This window comes from Microchirus variegatus (assembly GCF_963457635.1).
Source record: "Microchirus variegatus genome assembly, chromosome: 16".
NCBI lineage: Eukaryota > Metazoa > Chordata > Actinopteri > Pleuronectiformes > Soleidae > Microchirus > Microchirus variegatus.
This window is the reverse complement of record NC_139817.1, coordinates 5319482-5345929: the sequence shown is the minus strand read 5'-3', so window position 1 is coordinate 5345929 and position 26448 is coordinate 5319482. Positions and strand designations below refer to the sequence as shown.

The window sequence follows — 26448 nt, the reverse complement described above, 5'->3', positions numbered from 1 at the left end:
AAATTCATTACATTGCAAGAAAAAGTCATAATATTTTCATTAAAAAGTCGTCACATTGTAAAAAGTCGTAGTATTGAAAAGAGTCGTAATATTGAAAAAAGTCGAAATAATCTGAGAATAAAGTCGTAATATTAAAAAACTCATTACATTACAAGAAAAGTCATATTTTGAGAAAAAAGTCATAATATTTTGAGAAAAAATTTGTAATATTAAAAAAATCATTACATTGCAAGAAAAAGCCATAATATTTTCATTAAAAAGTCGTCACGTTGAAAAAAGTCGTAGTATTGAAAAAAGTCGTAATATTGAAAAAAGTCGTAATATTCTGAGAATAAAGTCGTTATTTTAAAAAACTCATTACATTACAAGAAAAGTCATATTTTGAGAAAAAAGCCGTCATATTGAAAAAAGTCGTAATAATCCGAGAATAAAGTCGGAATATTAAAAAAACTAATTTCATTGCAAGAAAAAAGTGAGAATATTTTGAGAATTTTTTTTTTTATATTTAAAAAATCATTACATTGCAAAAAAAAGTCATATTTTCATAAAAAAGTTGTCACATTGAAAAAAAAGTCTCAATATTTTCCGAGAATAGTCGAAATATTATGTGAATAAAGTTGTAATATTAAAAAGTCGTAATATGCTGTGAATAAAGTCGTAATATTTAAAAAACTCATTACACCGCAAGAGAAAAAGTCATAATATTTTCACGGAAAAGTCGTAAAATTACGAGAATAAAATCGAAGATTATGAGGAGAACATGCAAACTTCACGCAGAGAAGTGGAACAGGTGGATTTAAAAAAAAAAAAAAGAAAAAAGTCTGAATCACCTTTAAGAGAATACCTTAAGTACGTGTGTGTTGTTTAACGGCCGTCCTGCTGTGTAATTACAAACAAACGTCCTGATAATCGCTCTTTCTCACTCTCCGTGTGTGTGTAACAATTAATGCACTTTACACACACACATTCCTGCACAGCATTCTTAGCGAGGACACACTAACTAAACACCCTTAAAATAAACTTAACCTTGATCCAATTCTAGCCCTTAAACCCAAATCTTAACCGTCACTTCCTGGTAAGGTTTTTGGGATGTTCTTCAGTCCTAACAGATATGTATATACAAGTACACACACACACACACATATGGTGTCTGGACTCTTTGCTGCATTATTCAGAAACCCTTTTACTATGATTTATTCACTCTCGATGTGTGTGTTTGTGAGGGAAAGTGGGAGTCAGAGGGTCATGCCTCGTGTCCCATATCACCTCCTAATGTCAACATAGTGCATTACACCCATATTTACTGTACACGTTGTTAAAATTGAGTGAATGAGGGCAGGAGGACGAAGCCTTGACGAGTGAGGATGAGATCTTTTTTATCATTTCGTCAGGTCCTTGCGGGACATTTTGGAAGTTAAATTGTCAAAGAGACTGGATTTTTAAACGATTTTCGATCGTCCTCCGCTCGCCAGCCGCTTCCCAAGCCAAGGGGGGGGGGGAGGGGGGGAGAGAGAGAGCGGCTGTGTTTTTAAGGTGCTCTAATGCTTTTGTTTACATTCATGTGGCTGTTTACCATATCAAGGGCCCGTGGATGTAGGAGCCTTTAGCGAGGCAGCTGGAGGACGCCTTTTCCCACCAACACACACACTCTCACACACACACAGACGTACAGGCAGACTGTGTATTTCTGAGTCCACACACACACACAAACACTTGTTGACCTCCTAATCCTCTGACCTCTGACTGTGTCTGCGGTTTCCAAGAACCGAGTCTGAACGCCGTGAACGCACATTTCAGCGTTCTGTATCCCACATACATGCGATTAATTACTATATTTAATTTCACTTTTTCACCATGCAAAAGATATCATTTATTATTATTGAGTTTGACTTAATCGTTGTTATTATTTAATAGTAGGGGTGAACTGGTGCTAACCCTAAATGCGATACTTCACACACACCGGTGTAGAGCGCACCACTAGAGGAAGGTTGCGTACCACTATTGACGTACAAGTATTGAACACACGAGCGATATACGACACAAGAAAGAACGAGACACGTAAAAAAAAATTCACGAGAGGTTTGATTTTTACTCATCACCGTAAACATTACACATGATGCTGCAGTGACACACAACTGCAAACACAACACCGATGCATCACCGCCTTTGCAAATGGAGCGTAGTGAGCAATCGCTGAGTCACACTTTACAGCTGTTAAAAAAAAAAAAAAAAAAGCATTAGTCTTTTAACTCGGTTTGGACTCCACCGACTCCTGAGGGACACATCTGGATGTTTAGCCGCTTAAAAATATGTCGTTAGAACTATCGGTTCGCCAGCTGTTCTCCAGCTGCCGTCTCTGGAGTGGAGTGGGGCAGGTAGCGCTGAATACGACGATGATATCAGCATGGCGTGGTCCAAAACAAATCAAGAGATCCAGAGTTCCTGACATAACCTGAAGCAAGTTTCCGTGGTTAGCATCTTCTGCGTTGCATCTTTTGACCAAAACAAGACCACAATTACCAACGACATGGAGCCGCGCAATGGAAACCAGCCGTAGTCGAAAGTCAGAATTGTGTAGCACAACGTTCGCACCGTCAGCTAGGGATTGGCACCAGCAGACCAGCTGACCCTTATGTGGAGGATAAAGCGGTAGACGATGGATGGATGGATGGACTGTGTAGAGTGTTGCCATTGGCCAGGATTGCTAATGGCTAACGGCAGCTAGCCCAAGATGTGTTTGCATCCATGTTTTTTTGCGTTTTTTTAACTTCTGTCCTCGTAGGGTCTGTGATAGTACATAGATTAAAAGATACACTATGAGAATTTAGAGTTCAAAAGTGGCGCTTTGGTCCGTTAGCTCATAGTGAACAGGTTTTAGTCAGATTTTCCAGTTGTCATTGGTTCTTTAAAGACTTCTAACCCTAACCCTAACCCTTACCCTAGTCATAACCAGCTAACCCTTGACTTAATCACAATTCAAAGCTTAGCCCTAAATTTAACTGGACCAGGCTTTGGCCTCCATGAGGATCACTGGTCCTGACAAGGTCAGGGTTTATGCCCGAAAAGGGCGTAAAAGCAGCAAATTCAAGAACACACACACACACACACTCATTCATATTCATTACCATTTTGTACAAGTGCTGGGAATCTGTTTGAAATGAAACAGACGGAAGAAGAAAAACAGAAGATCCACACACACACACACACTCACACAAGAAAAAAGCTTGAAAAAAAAAAAAAATCTGACTAAATGTGCATATTCTTCACTCTTTAACTTTCCACTGTGTGTTTTCAGCGGGGGGTATTTCCAGCTTTTTGGCACCAGAGTCCCAAGAGTCGGAGGGTGGGAGGCGGGGGTCGCACACAGAGACAAAACGTCCGTTGTACCGGTGTGTTAATGCCACGAAAAGGGCCGCTAATGCTGGCTAAGCATGACTGGCAGGAGGGGGTGACCTCCCAGAAAACCCTCTCCCACACACACACACACACACACACACACACACACACACATAAACCTCTTCCACGCCTTCCTCATCTCACAAAGCGGCGCTCGGGCCTCGGCACCGACTCCCGCTTTCATGTCTCTCCAGAAGCCAAATGGCCAATTTTCTAAAAAAAAAAAAAAAAAGTGGCTGAAGACAAAACTGAACGCTGACTTCCTCTGAAGTGGATTGTGGGTCATTGCCTTGTGGTGGTTGCTGCACTGCGTACAAAACAGTCTACAAAAGACGCCCTGGCAAATGATGACAACCCCACATCCCCCGCCGCCTGCCCCCCCGTTACTGTTGTGCACCAAAACCCATCCTTCGTATGTGAAATGAAAAAGTCAAATCTTCCTTCAAAATGTCCCCAACACCAAAAAAAGGTGTTGCTGCTTAAGTGTTGCAACAGCCTTTAAATTTAATTTAAATTTGTTTGTCTTGGGTGTCGTAGATTAGTGATACTGCTTGCTTCTTTTATATGAATATTATTTATAATACATAACACCTTTTTAGAATCATTTCAACCCATGTCATTTGACATTTTCCACGTCATATATACTGTAGATATCATAAAAATGGAAGAAAGGGGCGGAAAACAAGGACACAGGAGGTGCGACAGTAAAGCAGATGGTATTCTAAAATATGACAACACTACCATCTAGCGTTTTAGTGCATATTGCAGCAATAGATCTGATATATACTCCAGTTATACAGTTGCTGCTGTTATGTTTTGTAACTGTTGATATGGAGGAAAAAAATATTATTATTATTATTATATTCCCAATTATACAAAAGAAATTTGATTATTATGATTGGTTGCGGGCATTAAAAGTTCTCATTTAAAAACACTTTTGATTTCCTCTCCCACTATCTTCCCTTCATTAGCGTCATTAGCCTCTTCAGTGCACCAGCAGAGGGGCTTCAGTCCTCTGCAGGTGCAAACCACTGAGAGGTGAGAAGGGAGGCGGGTTTTCGTAGCCCAGCAGCTGACGGGTAGACGACTCCCAGCTCAAGCCGAACTCCAGGCGGCTGTAGATGCTCGGGTACTGTCTGTCAGCCCAGCGAACCCACTCCACCGCCCTCTTTACCTCCTCCCAGCGCTCTGGCCTGAAAAAATATTAGTTTGTCGTTAGCAAAAGGAGAAATGGTCAGCAGCTAGCGTGGCTTTTAGGAATTCATCCTAAAGTAACGGCAAACTTTAAAATCAGAGGCACACAGGTACGCTGGTTATTTGTAGCGCTGCTCTTTTCGTTTAATAAACAGACCGCTCCAGTTCGACTGTAGGCACGCTAACGGCGCTAAAGGAGCTAACGCAGCTAACTGGTAAACAGTGCCTGGACTCTGGTAAACATGACGTCGCGCGCCTCTTTTTCTGGTCAGTCGTCAACGCAGTGACGCGTCATGTGTTAATGTACGTTAAAGTTGCCGACTGTTAACGTGCCCAGTACTAAAATGTACCCTAAATGATGACTACAAACGGCTGTTATTTTAGAACCACACAACTCTCAGTAAAGCAATGTTGTGCTGCTACACAGGAAGTGAATTGTTTTACTGTCTTTATAGGGCCCTTAGGCTATGTTATCCACCCTCTGATGTCTCGATGGGGGCTCTCAGTCAACTAATGTAGGTTAAAATATATGATATATGCATGACAGCACCTGGCTGGGCCCAGGGGCTCATAATTGGCCCAGGTTTTATGTCAAAATAAAACAGAGGCAACGGCCACATTGAGCTGGTAAAGTGAGTGAAATGCCCACAAAAAGCATCATTAACATTAAATATCACAGTTCTTTGTTGAAAATGTGTCCGTTTGTGTGTTTTCTTTTGGTTTAGAGTTTTTTTTGTTTTTTTTTCATGAATATCACTTTTTTAGGTTTTGGTCATACCTGGGCTGAGAGGAGTTGTCCATACAGAAGAGGGTGAGGAGCAGTTTGCCTTCCTCCATCTTCTCCACTCTCATCAGCTGCAGAATCAGAAGAGTGGCCACCAGCCTCAGGATGTCTGCATGGGCTCTCACACCTACAAAACCCCACACACACAACGGGGAGTTGGGGAAGTGAAAATGACCACCATGTTCACTCCGTCAGCGACTTAAAATGCCATATCTGCAGTACCTTTTTTTTTAATTCCAATAATTAAGAGAAGATGACATTAATATATCTGATGTTTTCAGACAACTTACCGAGAGAAATGATGCCTTTGTTCTTCAGGAACACGTTGGCAAAGAAGTCCAGGTTAACCCCGATGATCTCTCCCAGTTCTGGAGTTAATTCCCAGTAGCCCTCCTGTAAGAAATGCATCAGTTTGTCATGTCTTTTTCGTTTGGAAACAGGAGAAATCTGATGGCAATAAAACAATTTCACACATACACACACACACACACAATTTCGCACACGCACGCACACACACAAACACACACACACACACAAAATATCTTACAGAGTGCTGCATCTGGAAGATCTTTGTCCATTTGAGCTTCAGCACTTCAGTGTCTGCTGACTGACTTCTGCAACAATCACGATCACAACAGAACACACTTAGTGATTATTGACCGTGGTCTGACAGCTGCTGATTATTTCTTTGAAGGTTCTCAGTCATTTGGCTGTCATGTGGTCTTTAAGTGCTAAAACCAAAAGGCAATGGGACTTCTGTGAAACCTTCAAGAAAAACTTCTTGACGCCTTCAAGAAAACCTTCTTCAAGGCTTCAAGAAAACCTTCTTGACGCCTTCAAGAAAACCTTCTTCAAGTCTTCAAGAAAACCTTCTTCAAGGCTTCAAGAAAACCTTCTTGACGCCTTCAAGAAAACCTTCTTCAAGGCTTCAAGAAAACCTTCTTGACGCCTTCAAGAAAACCTTCTTCAAGTCTTCAAGAAAACCTTCTTCAAGGCTTCAAGAAAACCTTCTTGACGCCTTCAAGAAAACCTTCTTCAAGGCTTCAAGAAAACCTTCTTGACGCCTTCAAGAAAACCTTCTTGACGCCCTCAAGAAAACCTTCTTCAAGCCCTCAAGAAAACCTTCTTCAAGCCCTCAAGAAAACCTTCTTCAAGTCTTAAAGAAAACTTTCTTCAAGCCTTCAAGAAAACCTTCTTGAAGCTCTCAAGAAAACTTTCTTGGAGGTTTCAAGAAAACTTTCTTGAAACCTCCAAGAAAACTTTCTTGAAACCTCCAAGAACCTTCTTGAAGCCTTCAGGAACCTAACAGAAGTCCAGTCACCTTAGTTTTTAGCACTTTGATTTAAAAAAAAAAAAAAGACGACTGTACGAATCAAGTCTTTGATATGTTGCACAGTCACTATGCTGCAAAAATTAATCCTAACTGTGTTTTTAAACTGAAGCATCCGAGCGGAATGCTTCAAGACTCACCTGGAGAAAGTTCCGGCTAGGCACGCGGACGGACTTGTTCGTCCTCTGAACCCAGCACTCTTGCTCTTCTTAAATGCATAATAAATACCTAAAGGTGGTCTTGCTGCTTCATCTGATGATGATGCTTCCATGAGTTGATACTGAGGCAGATAACGAGCTGATGTCTCATGAAAATCTTCTCTAACCTCAGCGCTATGGTGTTTGCTTGTTGCTCTTGAGCGATGTCTTTCGACTGGAACTGGCTCCATATCAGTCAGGCTATTCACAGGCCCTGCACTGCTTTCTGACGTAGAGAAAGGTCGTGCTTCGTCATATCGTGTTTGCATTTCGACAGGCGAAACTGTTTCTAATGCGCAAATTAAATTTTGACGCATGAGACTGCGTGCCATACTAGGGTGAGCAAAGCCAGACTTGATACCCTGAGCAGTTCTTTCCAGAGCAAGCGTGAGTGCAGATTGGGGTGAAAGAGGAGGAGGAGGAGGTGGAGGTTGTGGAGGAAGGGGTGCCTCCACTGCAGATCTTAATGCAAGACTGGGTGGATGATGAGGGTGAGGGACTGAAGAACCAAAGGCAAAGGAAGGAGGAGGAGGAGGAGGTGGAGGTTGTGAAGGAAGGGGTGCCACCACTGCAGATTTTGATGCAAGACGGGGTGGATGATGGAGGTGAGGGACTGAAGAACCAAAGGCAAAGGCAGGAGGAGGAGGAGGAGGTGGAGGTTCTGAAGGAAGGGGTGCCGCCACTGCAGATCTTATTAATGCAAGACAGGGTGGATAATGGGGGTGAGGGACTGAAGAACCTACAGCTTGAACAGGTATAGGACGAGGAGGAGGAGGTGGACGTGCAGGTGTAGGTGACAATGCTTGACGATTGGGTGGAAATTGGGGGAGAAAGTCTCCATAATCGAAAGAAGGCGAACCAATTAACGCTTCGCCGGTAATTCTAGCAGAGGTTCTCTGGAGAGGGAGAAAAGAGAGGAAACAAACAAAGAAGAAGTCAAAGCCTGTTTGTCAACAACTTCATAATTCATCTTTTTTTGATACCAGTAAAAGATACCTCTAATCCACAAGCACATGCTGTAATGCAAACTTCAAGCCTTTCAAATGTGTCAACTTTGGCATTTGTCGCAATTTATATCAGATAATCAGACGCTGAAAAAGACGCATGTGACGTCATGTTTACGTGACTCCCGGTTATTAAAATGAGTCTCTAAAGTAACGGCAAACTACGCAGTACACAGGTACGCTGGTTATTTGCAGCGCTGCTGTTTTCGTTTAATAAACAGACCGCTCCAGTTCGACTGTAGGCGCGCTAATGGTGCTAAAGGAGCTAACGCAGCTAACTGGTAAACGGTGCCTGGGCTACGGTGCCACGGCACGTAAACATGACCTTGTGCGCATTTTTTTTCCCGGTCAGTCGTCATGTAAACGCGTCACGCGTTAACGTGCGCTAGCTTTGACGCCGTGATGGCGCTTGTGTAAATTGTGAATTGGCAAACTCTCTTGGATTCTCTTGTTTTTTTTCTTGAAGTTTTCTTTGCAGCATAGGAAGATGCTCCAGAGGTGAGAATGACTAATTCTCTCTCAGATCACTTGCGTTACAAGAGGCATATACCAAATTATCAATAAATACAAGAAAAACATTGCTAACTTTTTGTCAGATTACTTTTGGAGGAATGACATACAATATGATTTTTTAATATTCATTTTTGGCGATGAACATTCGGGAATTACTTTACAGGAGTGGGATCAGAAACAAGAAACTCAGTCTAAAATATGTATACGCACCTTTGCTCTACGGCCGAACAGATAACTCCGTGGTGCTTTATCTGCACCTTCCTGCTCAGAGGGAGCACTGATTTCACGGATTACACTGCTGCGCTTTTCCACAGTTGTAGTGGGCATGCTTTGCCCTTCCACGCCAAAATCCTGAAGAGAAACAATCATAAAATTATTAATAATTTCATTTGCTGTCATAAGTAAACTATAGTACTATAATGTATTTGTGTATTTATTTGTTTTCTCCTCTTTTATTACGGCTATTTTTTTCGTTTTTGTCATTCATTGGTGTTTTTTAGTTTCTGGTGTTTCTTTCATTATTGCATCTTTACAGTAGTGATGAACATGCAGGAATAACTCCTCCGTCTCCTCAAAAACAGCACATGCGCAGCTGCAGTTTTATGCATCAAGGGACAAAAAAAACGTCACCTCCAGATTCATCGCAGCTCCTCCCGATCCTTGACAGCTTCCCAACTGTAATAGAGGAAGAAAAGAAAAAAACAAGATTGGTGAAGCTCAAGTGCATTAATAATCAGAGGGAGCACCGATTACACCGATTACACTGCACATAGTTACCTCATCAGATTCAATTTCACCAATGTCATCACAGCACTCTTCGTCAGATATAACGATCGCGTTTTGCGCTTCCATGACAACGTCCTGAAGAGAAATGGTTTCTTCATTATTGCATCTTTAGATATGAACATGCAGGAATAACTTGACACTATAACACACCCGAATAAAAGGTAGAGGGCCTCTTGCTCTGGATTAACAACAGCACAAGTAGCAGTTGTGATATTGGAATTCTTTTCTTTTCTACACTGTTAGTCTATCAAAAATATTAACAGAGTCTAAAATATGCCTTTGTGGTCTCCACAAAAATAGCACATAGTGTGTAATTACCTCTGTTAAGCCAGCAGTGTCCAGGTCTTCCTCATCCTGAAGAGAAATAATGTATAGACATATTTTAAAGAATTAAATTACTTTCTGACTCGTGATCAAACTTTTATTTTCTTCATTTATCTATTTAAGTCAAATTGACCTCACCTGTATCACATTTAACTAGTTTTGTTAATTCTGTTTACTGCAGTACGATAATTTATTAATGCATTTCATTCCTGTTTGTTGTCATTCATTCGTATTTTTAAGTTGCTGGTGTTGTCCACACAATTCTAATCGCAGATCCAATTTCCTTTGGGATATTTCAAGCTATATATCCTTCCATTATCGCACAATGTGACGTTACCTGCATTAAGAAAGACATGGCTTCGGAATAGTCCATTTCTTCCTCTTCCATGATCTCCTCGCTGCTGTCCCCAGGAGATGTCCAGCCCATGTAAGGGAGGAGGTCCACATCTTCCTCTGCAATCAACTTGGCGATGTCTGTGAAACCCTCTTCTGGCTGCTCTGTGTCCTAAAACAAAGGTGCAATGAGGTTTGAGTTGATTGGGAGCTGCAGACAAAGGAGCTTGTGACTAAACTAAAAAAAAAAAAAAAAGAAAAAAAAAAAGATTATAGCCGTCATGGTAGAAAAAGTTGAAAACGGCACAAACCCTTTCCTCGATGGCCACAAAGCTGGTGAACTGAGAGAGAATAGAGAACTCCTTGCTTAGCTCGATGATGAAGGACTCCAACTCTGCTTTCTTTCCCTGGGGGGGAAAAAAAACACATTAAAGAATCAACATAAATGTAGAGTTAGCCCGAACCTTAAAGGACCACTTTTTATTTTTTACTAATTTCCAGAGATAATTTTCATCATGAGACAGTGGATGTGAGAGACATGTCTCATTCGCACAACAGAGGAGGTTGCGATTGAAAATAAAATAAATAAAATTCTGACTTCTGAGAATAGTCAGAATTTTGAGAATAAATTCAGAATTCTGAGTTTAAAGTCAGAATTAAAAACTACTTGTTTCTGAGTTTAAAGTCAGAATTCTGAGAATAAAGTCAGAATTAGAAGTTCTAAGGTAAACATTTCTGAGTTTAAACTTAGAACTCAAACATTTTTTTTTCCTGTGTGGCCCTAATCCTCTTCCGTAGATGTCAAAGTCACTTCCTTAAAAGAAAATAAAAGCCATATTCTGCTCTGAAAAAATTTAAAATTAAAAACATTTAAAAAAAATGCTGGTCACATTTAATCTGACTCTGTAGTAGAATGTGAATTAAACAAACACGACATCATCATAATGATTTTAAGTTTGTTATTCAATGAACTAAGTGGGAAAAAAAATGGGTGAAAAAGTGCCGAAACACCCAAAAGTCCTTTAAAGATGTGAGGATCAGCCAAAATATCCTCTCTTTGTATGGTTTTGATGATTTTTTGTCCTCACAAAGACACACAAAAACACACACCTCATGTTCAACTTGACTGATGTCCAGGCTTCCGTCTTCAAAATCTCTGATGAGGGCCCTTGCTGTGAGCTTGTGAAGAAACTGAACACACACACACACACACACAACATAATCACAGCCTCATCATCATCACCATCGTCATCATGATGATTGAGAGTGTGTGAAGACTTACTGTGCCTCTAGTTTTCTGCAGCTCACTGGTGGACACCACGGTTTTGAGCTCCTGACCACTCAGGTTGCCAAGGAGGGTGGCCTATATCACACAATATAAACGGTTAAAACCTGATTTGTGCCATCGGGTTGTACCATTTTCAATCGCGTCACGTTGCGTACCTGAGTGCAGTGCGGCACAAAGCCGTAAACCAGCGTGTGGCAGTTGTTGAAGAGAGCGTGGAGCTGTTTCGGGGCTTGCACAGGAGAGGGCGCTGTCGGGTTGAACTGCTGCCACTTCACTGACACCGAGCTGCAGCCCGGTGCTGTCATGCGCTTCACCTGGCGCTCCACCTGTGACCAAAACAGATGAAATTAACATCGTTTTGTTGTTTTGAATTTAACAAACATTTATATGTAATTGTTTTTACAATGAATTAATCCTTTTTGCTTCATCACACAATGACAATCGTCTCACCTTTTCTGCCCAGTTGTGCTTCGTTTTTGTGTCAAAGAATTCATAGGCTCCACCCCCTGCCTGGGCCAGAGTTCTCAGCATGTGTCGGTTGGCTGTCGCGCTGAAGCGACACAAAAGAACCATAAAAACTTTAACTTTAAAATCCTTTTTTTTTAAAATGTCTGGGTGAAAAACCAGTGTGATTTATGAGCCTTTGCTCTGTTCAGACCTGACGCCACAGGTGAAGAGGCGACTGTGCTGAACGTTGTCTCTGACCAGCTTCAAGGTGAGCTCCGCGTCCTGGATGTGGCCGTCTGACAGCAGCAGCAGGTTTCTGATGCCCCGGGACGGAGGCAGCAGGCTGAGATGGCGCAGCGGCCGCCAAAGCTCAGTGCTGCCACCCCTTGGATAGAATCTCTAAAGGGGGGGTTATGTACATATGTACATCTTGAATTTCCTTCGGGATCAATAAACGTCTCTCTATCTATCTATCTATCTATCTATCTATCTATCTATCTATCTATCTATCTATCTATCTATCTATCTATCTATCTATCTATCTATCTATCTATCTATCTATCTATCTATCTATCTATCTATCTATCTATCTATCTATCTTCTAGGTTCAACCACAGTGTAAAATGTGTGATCGGCTCACCTTGATGAAGGTCCCCATGACCTTACGACTGCTATCGAGAGGGCACGGCCTCTGGAACCCCCAATAATCTGACGAAGAAGAATCGAAAGTGAAAGTCGGACAAATGGAGAATGATTGCCCCATAATAATCTGTAAAATGTGCACAACAGACTTGTCTAGGTGATTTTCATTCACCATTCAAAAGTGTATAGTAGAGGATTGTTCACGATATGATATGACACGTTTTGCTTCCTCTTCAAGGGGGAGAAACGTCTACTTTTAATATAAAATAAGACAAACTGACCAGCGCCAAATATCATGGCATTGACTCTGGGGTTGTTGCTTATGGCTTTGAGGACCTGAAGGGCGATTCTCTGGGCCATTTGGAGAGTCTCTCCCTTCATGGACTCAGACGTGTCCAGCAACAGGATGACTTCGTCATCGTCTTCGGAGCTGGAATCGGTGTCAAAGTCTGGGTAGAACACCAACATGCAGGCCTGGAGGAGACCAAATTATAGGTTCAGCAGGAATCAGCAGAGAGAGAAGTGGAATAAGAGCCAGAGAGGAAATGAAATGGGACAGACAGACAGACCGACAGACCTGGCTGTCTTTGTCAGGGTGTTTCTCCACCCACATCCTGGGCAGGTGGACCACAGACAGACCGACTGACAGCTGGAAACCCTCCACACCCATGGCTTGTCCTGGTAGCACGCGCACGACTGCCTTACAGTCTGTTCTCTGTGGAATCACATAGGGAAAGAAAGAGAAAGAAGAAAATAAACTTTTAATTATGACCCTAATTCCATTTGAAAGACAGAACTTAAAGCGGCAGCAGAATGAGAAACACTCAAGTTACCTTCATCTTGACTTGATGAGTGCTGCACTGCAGGCTGCTCATTACAAAGGGCATCTCGATGGACATGTCCAGAGTGAAATCTCTGAAGGAAATATTGTACCAAAGAAAATCAGTTTCAAGCAGTAAATCTCATATATTTGAGGACGAAACGGTTATTTGGAGGTGTAGGATGAAGCGGTAGATGATGCATGGATGGATGGATGAAGACCAAAAAGGCTTTTTGGGGCTTCAGCCCAACCTGGTAAGTGGTTATCGTGCAAGTTTTCTCACTTGATTAAACTCAATTAAAGAAATGTTTTATTTTGTCTCTTTCCTGCCATTTCAAACAACATCAAGGATATATAGCATTTTATCGAACAGGCGCTCCCAGTAAAACCCTTCTAAAATGTCCACACTGTATCTGTACGCTTTAAAGATGGAAGGATTGTACTTCTCAAAAATATACATGACATAAACATGCCCCCAACAACAGGAAATTAAAAAATATTGCCTACCTTGAACTTGCAGCCTCTCCGGTTACATGCACCTTATCCACGCTGACCTGTTTTATAATGATAATGATGAAAATATAAGTTTTAAAAACAAATATTGCATATAAATATAACTAGCCCCTGGCTGAATGAGGCTCAATATTATTGCTCTTTGGTTTGAACTCCGCACGGCATTCAAAAAAGTGGAAAAGTTCATCATTAACCGAGGGGAAACACAAACATTCTTACTATAGCAAATAAATAAACCAAAACAGCAACACTCAGCTCATTATTTCCCCAGCGAATATGTCCCACTTTGTTTGATGAAGTGACAGAAATAGTGGGAGGGATTGTTTTAGTTGCTCCCACTCGGGCTTTCCTTACTTGTGTGGTCTGGTTGAGGGCCGAGCGCTCCTGCCACGGAGCCACGGTGGCGGGCAGGGAGAAGACAACGCTGCCGTCCCTGATGATCAGCTCGGACACGAAGGTCACTTTGATGAGGACAGTCGCACCGGGCGGCAGGTTGCCCACGCTGATGGTGAACACGTCCTGCAGTCAAAAGCACAAAAAAGCACATGATCGGATGATCAAACAATAAAGAAAAATGACAAAATAAAGAAGAAATGGACATTAAAAGAAGAGGCTACACGTACAGGGGCATCCTGGTCCATGAGGTATGCTCCATGACCTTTATCAATAGCCTGTTTGTATTCCCTCCGAGCCTCCAATTTCTCCTTCACCTAAGAACAAAGAAAACAATGTTAGATATAGATTTCCATTATCAAATGGTGTTTATTTTTTGACATTTTTGTACAGAATAACACCCTAAACCCTTTAGCCCTTAACCCTCAGGGACCCTGAGAGCATCGAAGTGTCTGAGTGTATCAAAAATGTGACTTAATTTGGACTTGTCTTCTTATTTTAGGCTTATTTTTGTTTGTTATTTGAAAATAATGACTTTTTTCTGCGTACATGAACATCATTTTCTTGTAATATCACCATCATGCTCGCTGTGGACGATTTGATTTCACATTATCAATGAATCTGTCCATATTTGTTTTCATTGATCTATGTAAGGAGTTTTTTGGTCGTAAAATATCGGAAAATTGTGTCAAATACTCATCAGGTTTTCCCAATTAAAAGAGAACATTTTCATATTTAAGCATCTGAAATCCGATGATTGATTAATTGTCATAATAAATGAGTTGTCTCAAGTAAACCCACCTTTCCCACCACATGTTTCCCGTTAATGAACGCTTCGAATCCGCACACTGCTGCTAAATCATCCAACGGGAAGACGTACTTGGCCTCGATGGGCACGGCGCTCATGTTGGTGTATTTCTGGAAAATGATGACCTACAAGAGGAAAAGGGAGACACAGAGTGGAGATGAACACGATGCTGCCTGTGTTTGATGCAAGGTCTGATTACGAAAAGCATAACCTTAAAAAAAAAATAAAGGTTTAAAAAGGTTTACCTGTGAGACCAAATCCATCAGCTTGCACTTCACATGAACAGCCTGCAGAGGGAGATGCTGACCAGAGCTGTCCAACAGCCCCGCCGTCACGTCTTCCTTTGGGTTTTGGACGATTTCGACGCCGTCGGCCTCCAAATTGATCACTGCGCACACAAAACAGGACAATGTCTAGGAACCTTCACCATTTAAATTGTGTGTAATAGTAACATGAGATGTAACTCACATTCATTGGCGAAAGGTTCACGGGAGAGGTTGACTTCGGGCTTGAACTCCTTGGGTTGGTCGCCCTCGAGGCTGAACTGAACCACGTACTTGAGTTTCACTTGATCGGGACTGTACACGACGTACTCGTCGTCCTGGAGGGCAAGCGTGATGTACAGTAGTTATAGATATGTAATGTAAGTAGAACTTTCACATATCTGTACTTCACTTTACTGTACGTTTTACTCCGATACATTTCCCTTAACCATCTCCGTTACCACAAAATAAAAGTTGAGTCGGTGACGTAATGCCTGTCTTGTTGTTGCCAGTATAATTTAATGTTTTATTAAAGTGAAAAAAAAGTGATCTTTTACTTTTACTTCTAATTCTTAAGTACATTTTATATCAGAAAATTACTTAAGTACAGTAAATGTCAGGTACTTTAAGACTTTTACTCAAGTATTTGTACTTTACAAAGTACAAATGCTTTGTTACTGTAGTAGAATTTTCACATATCTGTACTTTGTTATTTATATTTCTTTTACAACTTTTACTTTTAATCTACTACATATTCCAAAATAAAATGTGTACTTTTTACTCCGATACATTTCCCTTAACCATCTTCGCCACTCGTTACTACAAAATAAAAGTTGAGTCGGTGACGTAATGCCTGTTTACGTTTACTTCTAATACTTAAGTACATTTTATATCAGAAAATTACTTTTTATACTCAAGTACAGTAAAGGTCAGGTACTTTAAGACTTACTTACAAAGTACAAGACTTTTACTCAAGTATTTGCACTTTACGAAGTACAAATACAAATCCCTTAACCGTCTTTGTTACTCGTTACTACAAAATAAAGGTTGACCTAATGCCTGTTAGTTGTCGGCAGTTTAATTTAATGTTATATTCGTTGTTTCCTCCCTAGGAACCATTACCAATACTTATACTTATACTTATATCAGAAAATTACTTTTGATACTTAAGTACAGTAATTTTCAGGTACTTTAAGGCTTTTACTCAAGTAGTATTCTAAAAGTTGACTTTAACTTCTACCAAAGTCATTTTCTAGTAAGATACTTATCGCTTTCAAGTACTTTATACAAGACTAGGGCTGCAACAACTAATCAAATCACACACACACAAACACCCTCACACACTCTCCCACCTCAAACTCAGAGGGAGAGTTGGTGGTGCGGCCGACTCCGTGCACGCTCTGGTGTCCCTCGGGGGCCTCGGTCAGCGTGAAGTCTCGTTCGGTGACGTCCTTGCACTCTCCCAACGCCACGTCGCACACCAGCAGCAGCCGAGAGCCGTCAGTCACGCTGGGCTTGGAGTATTTCAAACAGCTCCTGTCGGGAGGGAGGTGGGAGAAAGAGAAAGAAAGAAAGAAAGACGCTTTTAACTAAGATGATTAACTCATTATGTCCCATCGTTGTAATTAAATTGCAGATTTTTCCACGCACCTAACAGCATTGGTGAAGTAGATTCCACTGCCCAGATTACCGATATCTGTTCTCTCAATCCCGTGGAGCTCCAATCCGGCATGAGGCAACAGCAGACCACTACAGAGAGAATACATGTGGTAATAATAGTCTATTTGGTTTCTGCATAAGAACACCTTGGATTATCCATCCACAATTAAGCTTTGAAGAAGGAAAATGAGTGCAATCAGGTCAACGTTCCTGTAATAATGCAACACTGAGCTGACTCTATGCATACATAATACTCATATTTCCTTCATCAGAGGACACATCGATTGTCTTGAGAGTGAATCCATTAACTTTCATCAAGGTTTTTTTTTTTATTTAAAACCTTAAATTAAATCTGAAAGCAGGGTCAGGGAAGGGGAAAATCTCGAGTTAACGAATCGCGTGACCTCACCGAGAAAGGATTCCCACAAAGTTGCTGGGGCTGGAAGAATGAAGAAGTGGCTTGATGTTCCCGAGGTCGCTTTTAAAAGTGTGAAGCTCCTGACCTCGGCCGACTCTCAGAACCTGTTTGATCACCATTTTCCTGCAGAAAAACACACATTTTACACACCTTTTGTAATTTTTTTTTTTGGGGTGTACACTACCGTTGAAAAGTTTGGGGGTCACCGATACAATTTTTTGTGTGTTTTCCATTAAAAGTCACACTTTTACTCATCAAAACAGTTGCACAATGAATAGAAAATTACATTGAAAAGATTCGAAATAATGATTTAGATTAAAAAGCTAGCCCTTCAAACACAGAACGAGCAAAACTGTTTTCAGCTGTGCTAACGTAACTGCACTAGGGTTTTCCAAACATCCAATCGCCTTCTAACGCCATTAGCAAACACAATGTATTAGAACATGTACATATTCCATTAAAAACCAGATGTCTGCAGCTAGAATAGTCGCGTACCACATTAACAAAGTATTGAGTGTATTTCTGATTCATTTAATGTTATATTCATTGAAAAAAAAAGTGCTTTTCCTTCAAAAATAAGGACATTTCTAAGTGATTAAGTCACTACCTTTCTCGCAGCAGCGTGGTCACGGCGTGGAACTCCGAGCATCTGGGGGGAACGGTCTCAATGCAGCACCGGAGCGCGCGGTACTTCCCCACACAGGAAGGAGTCGGGCTTCTCAGAGTCATCTCGGTCACGTTCAGGACATCTCTCATCAACTTGACAGCAACAACAAAAAAGAAAGAAAAACAATTTTAGGCCCTTGGAAGAAACCTGAGAATAGGTCATTACTATTATACTAATTAAAAAAATTCTTATGTATGTTCTGTGCTAACCTGACAGAGATCCAGTTTTTGAGAGATGTCCCTGGCGTCAGGGAAACAACTGGGCCTTCTGAGTGGCAGCAAGAGGTTAAGATCGTTGAGGAGGGGCCTCAGCTCACTCTCAGTTTTCTTCTCCTTACGTTTCCGTTGAAGCTGGACTAACAAGCCTTCTGCTCTGCTCACCTACACACACACACAGACAAGGAAAAGGAAAACAAGTGTAATTGTCTTGTGACTCTTTTCCTCCAAGTCAGAATGTACACATGCACTCGACGGTTCGGCTAATTACAGAACAGTCCCCGGAGGAAGAAAGACTTACATCATTGAGGCTGAGCTTGTCGATCGAAAGCAGGAGGATGTTGTCAAGGTAACCCAGGGCCTCGGTCCACAGCAGCTCCACAAAAACAGCCACTTCCTGTGATAAGTTCACTCGGCTCATTTTGTCCTCCAGCAGCAGCTGTCGACCAAGATAAAGAGAATGTAAATCAACATTAGGCTCGGCTACGGTACCAAAAGCTACCAAACTAGCACAATATATATCAATTATCCGATATCAATGTTCACATAATCCTGTCTTTGTGTGTTTCTCGATTGCTCTCGTTCACCGCGTACTGTCTTTGCCACATCAACTGTATTTTGTACAAATGCTCATTGTCTTCTTTTGGTAATCGATTAATCTGTCGATTATTTTCTCGATGAATCCTTTGGGCCATAAAATGACGATTTTCTCGAACGTCTTGTTTTTGTGCACAAAGCAAAATGATTCCGTTTTAATGATTTCTTTGTTATGTGGAGCAAAGAAACAAAGAAAATATTCACATTTAAAAAGCTAAGAACGATCAGAAATCTTGTTTTAATCAAGAAAAAAGGTGAATCGATGATCAAAATAGTTGACGATTCATTTAGTAAACGATTAATAATCCATCAGCTCTCTGCCTAACGTGCAAAATCCACATTAATTCCACTTAATTTCAAATAGGAATCTTCTTCCTGAGAGGCACCGGTGCTCGTCACTGCACTGTTAATGCAGCCCGACATTATTTCATATGGGATATCTTATGTTTTCTCTCATTTGCAGCAAAATCTCCAGGTAAATTACAACAATTGTTAACAAAAGAAGTCCCTGCACAGCTTCATATTTCTTTCTTTTGATGTGCCCGTTTGGCAAAAAGGTGCACACGTGTGTTAAAAGAGTGTGGTGGACCTGATGCAGAGGTGCTGAACCGAGTCCCGGGGCCGGTGGGATGCTGTGGTACCCCCCACCCAGACCGTTGTTTTGCAAGGTGTCCCTCACGGCGTCAAAGACTTCGAGAGCTTCCTCTGCAGTGGACGGAAACACGATCACCTCCTTCACCGCCTCTGGAGCCTGTTGGTACAAAGACGGAGGGGATGTGGTTATAATATAAGGATGTCTTGGGTTACATTTTGTGTAATAATAACAATAATAATAATAAAAAACATAAATTGAGACTATTGCACCTTTTAAATTCATTTTACGTGATCTCTATAGCATCCTAATAGAGACGGCTTGTTTTAATACAAGGGGGGAAAAGACAAACATATATTCTGCCACTTATACTATACATATATCAATATATATGCTTTGCTAATAATATATAGTCTGTTATTTTATGTATATTGCTATATTCTCTTTATAATTGAAACAATGAATCAATTAATCGTCAACTATTTGGATAATCGATGCATCGCTTTGAAGCTTCTTTCATGATTAAAACAAGATTTCTGATCGTTTTTAGCTCCTTAAATGTGAATTTTTCCTTCGTATCTTTGCTCCACGCGACAAAGAACTCATTAAAACTCAATCATTTTGGTTGGATTAATCGAGAAAATTAGTTGCAACTCTATATATACATATACTTATACTTGATTTTTTTAATGAACCACAGTAGTATCTTGCACTTCTGGTTGGATGCTAACTGCTAACTTGTACTCAATAATGACAATAAAGTTGAATCACCAAACCCTAAATATATAGAGATAAAATGCTTTACTTGGCATTTACTGTAAAAAAAAACACAAAAAAAAAAAACATGGAATATTACACCGTTTTATAGCATTGTGTTTATTCATAGCAAATGGTTGGCGATGGCTCGGAGGCAAATGCGCCAGTCCAAATGTGTTTTTAACATTCAAGTACTTTAAAAGTGTGAAGTTAAGTGATATGAAGGTACTATTTGAGTCAAACTAACCAATCCTTAGTGAGCAGAGCTGTTGCTTTGTGTTCTATATTTAGCTCACAGAAGTTATTATGCTGCCACACACTGCATACTGCAGCCATCTGGGACACAACATGACATGCAGCGCGAGCAGTGTTATAAAACAAGACCTCATACCATGGTTTTTACGTCCTTCTTCCAGTATCTGACCACGCGGTAGAGCTGCCCTTGCTCTCCTTTGCAGCTCTGCAGCTCCACGACAAACCAAGTGTTGCTCCTATGCTAGAGAAGCAAACAAACAATTAAAATGAGTAATTATTAGTCATTGTAATCATAGCGCAGCTGTTAACAGCAGAGGTAATAAAAGATAGGCCTCTTCACCTTGCAAAAGATTGAATATTTGGCCACTTGGAAATGATCCGGATACGACGGGAGATCGGGATCCGTTTCAGAGTAAAGTCTGTGGAATTGAAGAAATCGCACACCAAAAACGGCAGAGATCAGTCACACGAGAGCAGATAGTTAGTTTACCATGTGTGTGTCTTCAACCTGTAAAACTGTGAAATATCAATTCTAATTTAATATAATATTATAAACACATAGGGAGAAAGGATCACATTTGCATATAAATAAAAAATGTCCTTTTACTTCGACCAAATAGATTAATCCACTTGCGTACCAGGACCCGAGAGACTGGGTCAGGACCTGCAGACGGGGCTTTTTACTCAAGACATACAAAACTTCATATGCACAAATATATTCTCGTGAAAATGCACATTTATTTGTGCATTAACCTGATGTTCAGCACTTTGTTTCTGCTGTTGTTGTTGTTTTTAAAGTGCTTTATAAATAAAGTTGGATTGGGTCACAAAGGTTTAGCATCTTTTATTTAAAAAAAATAGGCCCTGATGTAAAACACTGATGTAGTGTAGATGTCAGTGAAGCTGTAGTTATCCACTCATAGTTGTCAGTCAGTGCATGCGCGTGTGTATTTTGAAGGCAGACCAAGGATTTCAAGAGACTAAATTCTGTTTTATTTACAATGTGTCTCGTCAATCCAAACGCAACTCACCTGTACTTTACCAGGACGCTCTCGCAGCCAGGCATACTCTCGAGCCACTGGCTGGGATGGTCGGGGTCCACGGGCTTGGCTTGGACCTTGGTCTGCTGGAAATCCACCGCGCTCATTGGCTCTTTTGTGCACAAAAGCAAAAAAAAGTGGACACGGCAGTTATGACTCACGTCAAAATGACACAAAAAGGTGTGATACACACAGACACGACCTTTATCTGAACTGAAGAAAGATTGTCCACACACACACACACACACACACACACACACACACACACACACACACACACACACACACACACACACACACACACACACACACACACACACACACACACACACACACACACACACACACACTTCATCAATGTTGAAAGAGAAGTGGGAGCCTGAAAAGAAAAAGAACTCAGCCAGCTTTGATAAGTGTATTTGTGCAGTGACACGACAGACAATGGCTGCAATCATGAGTCACTTTGCTGGAACTGGGTGGAGTCCTGATTATTGATGAGGTTTAAAATCCCCTAAATCTGATTTAAACCTTGTGAGAAAAGTACTATAGGGCGACCTTTGCTCTTGCAGCCATTACACAGTTGGTATCTTGTCAATAAACATGGTAAATAAAAGCATTCTTTCATGCTTGTTATGCAGGGCTGCGTCAATTAATCTGTTATTTTGAAAAGAAACGAGCTTAACTGTTTAAAGAAACGTATACTTTCTGATTTATAAGATTATATGTGACCATAATTGAATACCACTGGATCCTGTATTGTGTATCTTGATGTCTGTACATTTGAATGATATTTGTCATTTTGCGTCTCTTTAACCCTGTTGAAAGTGCTGCTCTCATGCAAAAGAGAGGCTTTTATGGTCAAATATACCTCATAAAACAGTACAATAAGAATAATCGTTTTTTTGGGATGTCAATTACTTGCAAATCTGAAAGCGGAGTTCAACAGTAACAGCATGCATTTTGTCCAACAGGGATCACTAAAGCTCCATCTTCGTTTCAAGTGGCAAATCCATGCGATCTATATTTATGCTCCCGTCTGCAACACTGATGGTAAACACTTGTGCTTGGACAGCATGTTTCCGGACTTCACCTGGTAATTAGACACTGTGAGAGGTAATCAGGCCCCTGACTCTGAGGGAGGAAATTAAAGTTTGATTAGAATTGAGTCGCTTCCTGGTACGACCAGCGGCAAAAAACGCTTTGTCATTTCCTTTAGATTTTTAATCATATTTACTGCAAGTTTTTGGTGCTCTAATGCAAGGATGAGAACTTAAAGCAACAAATTGCTTACGACATAGTTGTATTACATAAGAAAAGTATTTCCTAATTGCAGCCCTCCTATAAACTATTAATTACGTCCTGGACGCAAAATAGACATCAACTCTCAATATAGGAAATAGAAAAATAGGTTTATATGTTGTGTTTATTGTGCATGTAAAGGTGAGTACCGTGACACTTTTTTGGCACCGGCTTCGGCGAGTAGAGAAGAGGAGGTGGAGAAGCTGAAGCAGAGGAAAGGTCCAATTTGTATTCATCGGCAGGCAGCAGAGCTCCTCTGTCCACACAGGTGTACACATAATCCACCGTGACCACGGGGGTTTGGTACTTTTTGATGTTGCGCAGTCTGCTGGTGCTCAGGCTCGACGCGTCGTTGGTCACGATCAGAGAGCACTGTGGCAAAATGTAGGCAAAAAAAACAAAAACTTTTTTATTTATGTACACAACAAGCTGCAAACATTATACTGTACTTTCCTACAGAAGAACAACTGACCTGTTTATTGACCACAAAGGAAACGTCGCCCCCGTTCTCGGTTATCGCCGACTTCAGCTTCTTCTTCTCCTTGAACGACAAAGTTTTCAGGTCCAGGAGCACATTGCAGTTCTCAAACACAGCCATGCCTGTGAGGAAGGGCAAATTAAAACCAGAGACAAGTTACTCTTTGAGATTTTTATACACATAAAATGTCATGTTTTTTTTATATCTCGTCGTGTAAGTTGACATTTGAGCGGCCTAACATAGACCTACTTTCATTTTCTCCTGGAGTTTAAACCTATGAGTTATTTCCCAACAATGTGTCATGCACACACACACAAAAACATGTTTTTATATCTTAGTGAGGACACATCATTGACACGATGCATTCCAGAGACACTTACTCTAACATTAACTATCACAAAGAGAGGTTTTTTACGTTTACATAAGTATATACATAGAGGACGCATTTCCGTAGACCTTAATCATTAAAACTAAATAGCTAGGCCTAACCCCAGTAATAGTGAGCAGTAATAAGTTAATTTACACCAAAAACGATATCTAAACCATACAGAAAAATGAAGCTATGTCAGAAATACAGCTGCAAACTTTGAACTAAAAAAAACTAATAAAGGAAATGTTTTCATATTTGCATTAATTGCATGATAAAGTGGCCAAATTGTCCTTACTTTCACAAAATGTCCTCACTTTGTGAGTTATTTATGCTTTCTGGTCCTCACAAAGACGTATGTGCAGGTACGTCTTTGGTACACACACACATAAACACACCCCTCTACTTGTCAAGACACTGCATTGATTTACACTCAAACAGTCTGAAAACAAAACCTTATCCCTAACCAGTTAAGTCCTGTCCATAACCTCAACCTAACCAGTTATTAACCTTTTAAACCTGCCTCATTATGACCAGCTTTGGTCCCCATAAGACTATGACTCCAAACAGGCCAGGCTGGAGTGTTTACAACCTACCAGGAAATGTCCCGTAAATGGCAAGCGTATTGCTGGGAAGTGTTATAACGCGGAAGTAAAACGTCGCGTACTGCAAAAACACTTGAATAAATGTCTACAACGGTGACATATTATACACAAAAAACACACTTTAAAGAAAGAAGAAGAAGTACTCTGTAAGAAGAATTAAAATTAACCCACGCGTTCCCAGTAAAGTGCTGAATAATACGACGCGCTTCTTAAGCTAGCTCCCTGGAACAGTTCGTGACGTAAACGTTGACAGTTTTGACTTAAGTAGAATTAAGTTGAGACAAAGTTGTGTTTATTTAAGATAAACTACTACAGATAAACCTACTGTGCTTCATCCGGGGGAGAACTCCAGCAGCAACTGCTGTCAAGAGCTGTGTGTGTGTGTGTGTGTGTGTGTGTGTGTGTGTGTGTGTGTGTGACGCTGTAAAAATCAAGAGTCACATCTGTGTTGTTAGCTGCGTGTGTTACGTAAGCACACAACTTCTGGCGTTCTTTCAAAATAAAAGCAACATCCTGTGCGTAAATTAGCTAATTAATACTTCACAATTCCTTAGGCTATGTTGTTGTACCAATTAAAATAGCTAACATGGTGATGTATGTGAAAGTATTTTCAAATTAAAATGACTAATTGGCAGAAATTGAATATTGCTAGCAAAAGTGGATGTTTGAACGAGGGTACAATAACTTTATGATATAAAATATAAAATATTATATACAAATAAAAGATGTTTAGTTTTCGTCATGGAACCATAGGTTCTCAAAGTGCGGCGCGTGTAGCACCAGTGGTACGCAAGCTTCCTCTGGTGGTATTGCACGATATTTTAACGATAACTGTGTTATTTCAAGAGCTCAATATTTTTTGTAAGGTGCTATATTCATTTGTTAATTGTTATAGAACAAGCCATGTTGTTTGTCCTACAGAAGCCTGAACGGACAAACCAGTCACGGCATGCGTTCTGAAATTGATGCATATGGTGCATTCCATTTACGTCGGAAGTCGGACGTCGGAACTAATGTAATAAATGCGTTAATAATTTAGCATAAAGGTTGTGTACACGTTATTTTTGTTTGTTTGTTTACGTAGGGAAATCAGAGAAACGTCATTTTGACTGCGACCGAATTGACAATAACGTGGGCTTTTACACTGAAAGGAAATCCCCAAAATGAAGAGTCTGTCTCTCTGTGACTTGACAGACGTTTGTTCTCTGGCTTCCTCGTTCCTGGATCAAAACTCCAGCTGATCCGCACAGGCTACCGTACTTACACCATGGTACTGTACTGTACTGTACTGTACTGTACACGAACAGCCACGGGGGCCGTTCCGCTCCCCCGGATGAAAAATTGCATTCCATAAAAAAAAAACAAAGTTAAGTGGCCGTGCATGCACCATTAATTATTCCGCGTAATTAGCAGTGACTCCACAGCCGAGCAGCTGGCTGCTTGCATGTGTGTGGTCTGCTATGCAAATTAGAATATTGTTTCTTGCAGTTTGAACCAATAACCTCGGGGAGTTTTTAAAGCGATAATGGGCTCTTGTATATTCCTGTCCTGTTGCCGTTTCTCACTGAGGTGTGACATTTAGAGCAAAGAAATGCTTCAAACATACTGCGGGGTATAGTTAAAATGAGCAAACGTGTTTACATTTGCTTTTCAACAACTTTAATTTTTATCTTTATAGACATCAGGGTGTTGCAACGGAATATGAAAACCCGGATGCCGAGCAAAGATGGGGCCAAATAATATTTTTTAAAAAAGTACTTGTTACTGTGTACTTAACTACCAAATTGACGTATCTTGTACTTTTACTTTACAACTTTTACTTTTGCTCCGCTACATTTCCTCTAACTGTCTTTGTTGGAGATGAGCGGAGCAGCTTCGAGGTGCATTCAAGGAAACTCACAAATTCCATCACACACACACACACACACACACACACACACATCAAAACAACTTTTCAACGATTTAATCACTGACAAAATGTTTTTGTTACTTTTACAAATATATTGCAAATACATACACAGCAACTGATCAAGTCAATAATGAAATACTTTTAGAATACTACTGCATTTAAATTGACAAACATTTTGTCAGTGAACTGAATATTAACAGAGGATCAGCTTCAAGGTGCATTCAAGAAAACTCGCAAATTTCATCAATCACTAATCGCTGATAAAAAAAAAGTGTTTTTTGTTCATTTTTAAATATTACAAATACATCACGGTGACTGATCAAGTAAATAATGATGCGGTCATAAAACTATATATATATATATATACATATATATATATATATGCACACACATTACATTTAATTATGTTAAAAGTGCTAATTCTCCTTTTTATTTTTATAGTTCCATAAATAATGCTGCTACTCCATTATCAACAAATAAATGATGTATAGAACAATTAATGTCAAAAATAAATACATGTACTAGACAGAACACAGATTAAGAATATAAATCATGA

General features: G+C 40.4%; 1 protein-coding gene across 1 annotated transcript; it reads right to left on the bottom strand.

The window, feature by feature from the left end:
• Positions 1-3796: 3796 nt before the first annotated feature.
• Positions 3797-24445, bottom strand: parp4 (poly (ADP-ribose) polymerase family, member 4). Its single transcript, XM_083902770.1, has 39 exons — positions 24309-24445; positions 23006-23133; positions 22683-22905; positions 21226-21346; positions 20535-20613; positions 20331-20435; positions 19181-19342; positions 18296-18433; positions 17989-18159; positions 17720-17871; positions 17104-17235; positions 16686-16784; positions 16388-16571; positions 15241-15373; positions 15018-15160; positions 14766-14897; positions 14195-14281; positions 13926-14090; positions 13566-13612; positions 13072-13153; positions 12816-12953; positions 12520-12712; positions 12237-12304; positions 11808-11995; positions 11600-11699; positions 11305-11475; positions 11144-11224; positions 10972-11052; positions 10173-10268; positions 9866-10033; positions 9523-9558; positions 9196-9279; positions 9049-9093; positions 8629-8769; positions 6845-7797; positions 5922-5988; positions 5665-5767; positions 5369-5501; positions 3797-4589 (listed from the first exon to the last, which is right to left on the bottom strand). Exons 1-39 carry the CDS (start codon positions 24316-24318, stop codon positions 4382-4384), a joined length of 5547 nt encoding a protein of 1848 aa, XP_083758896.1. The 5' UTR covers positions 24319-24445; the 3' UTR covers positions 3797-4381.
• Positions 24446-26448: the final 2003 nt, after the last annotated feature.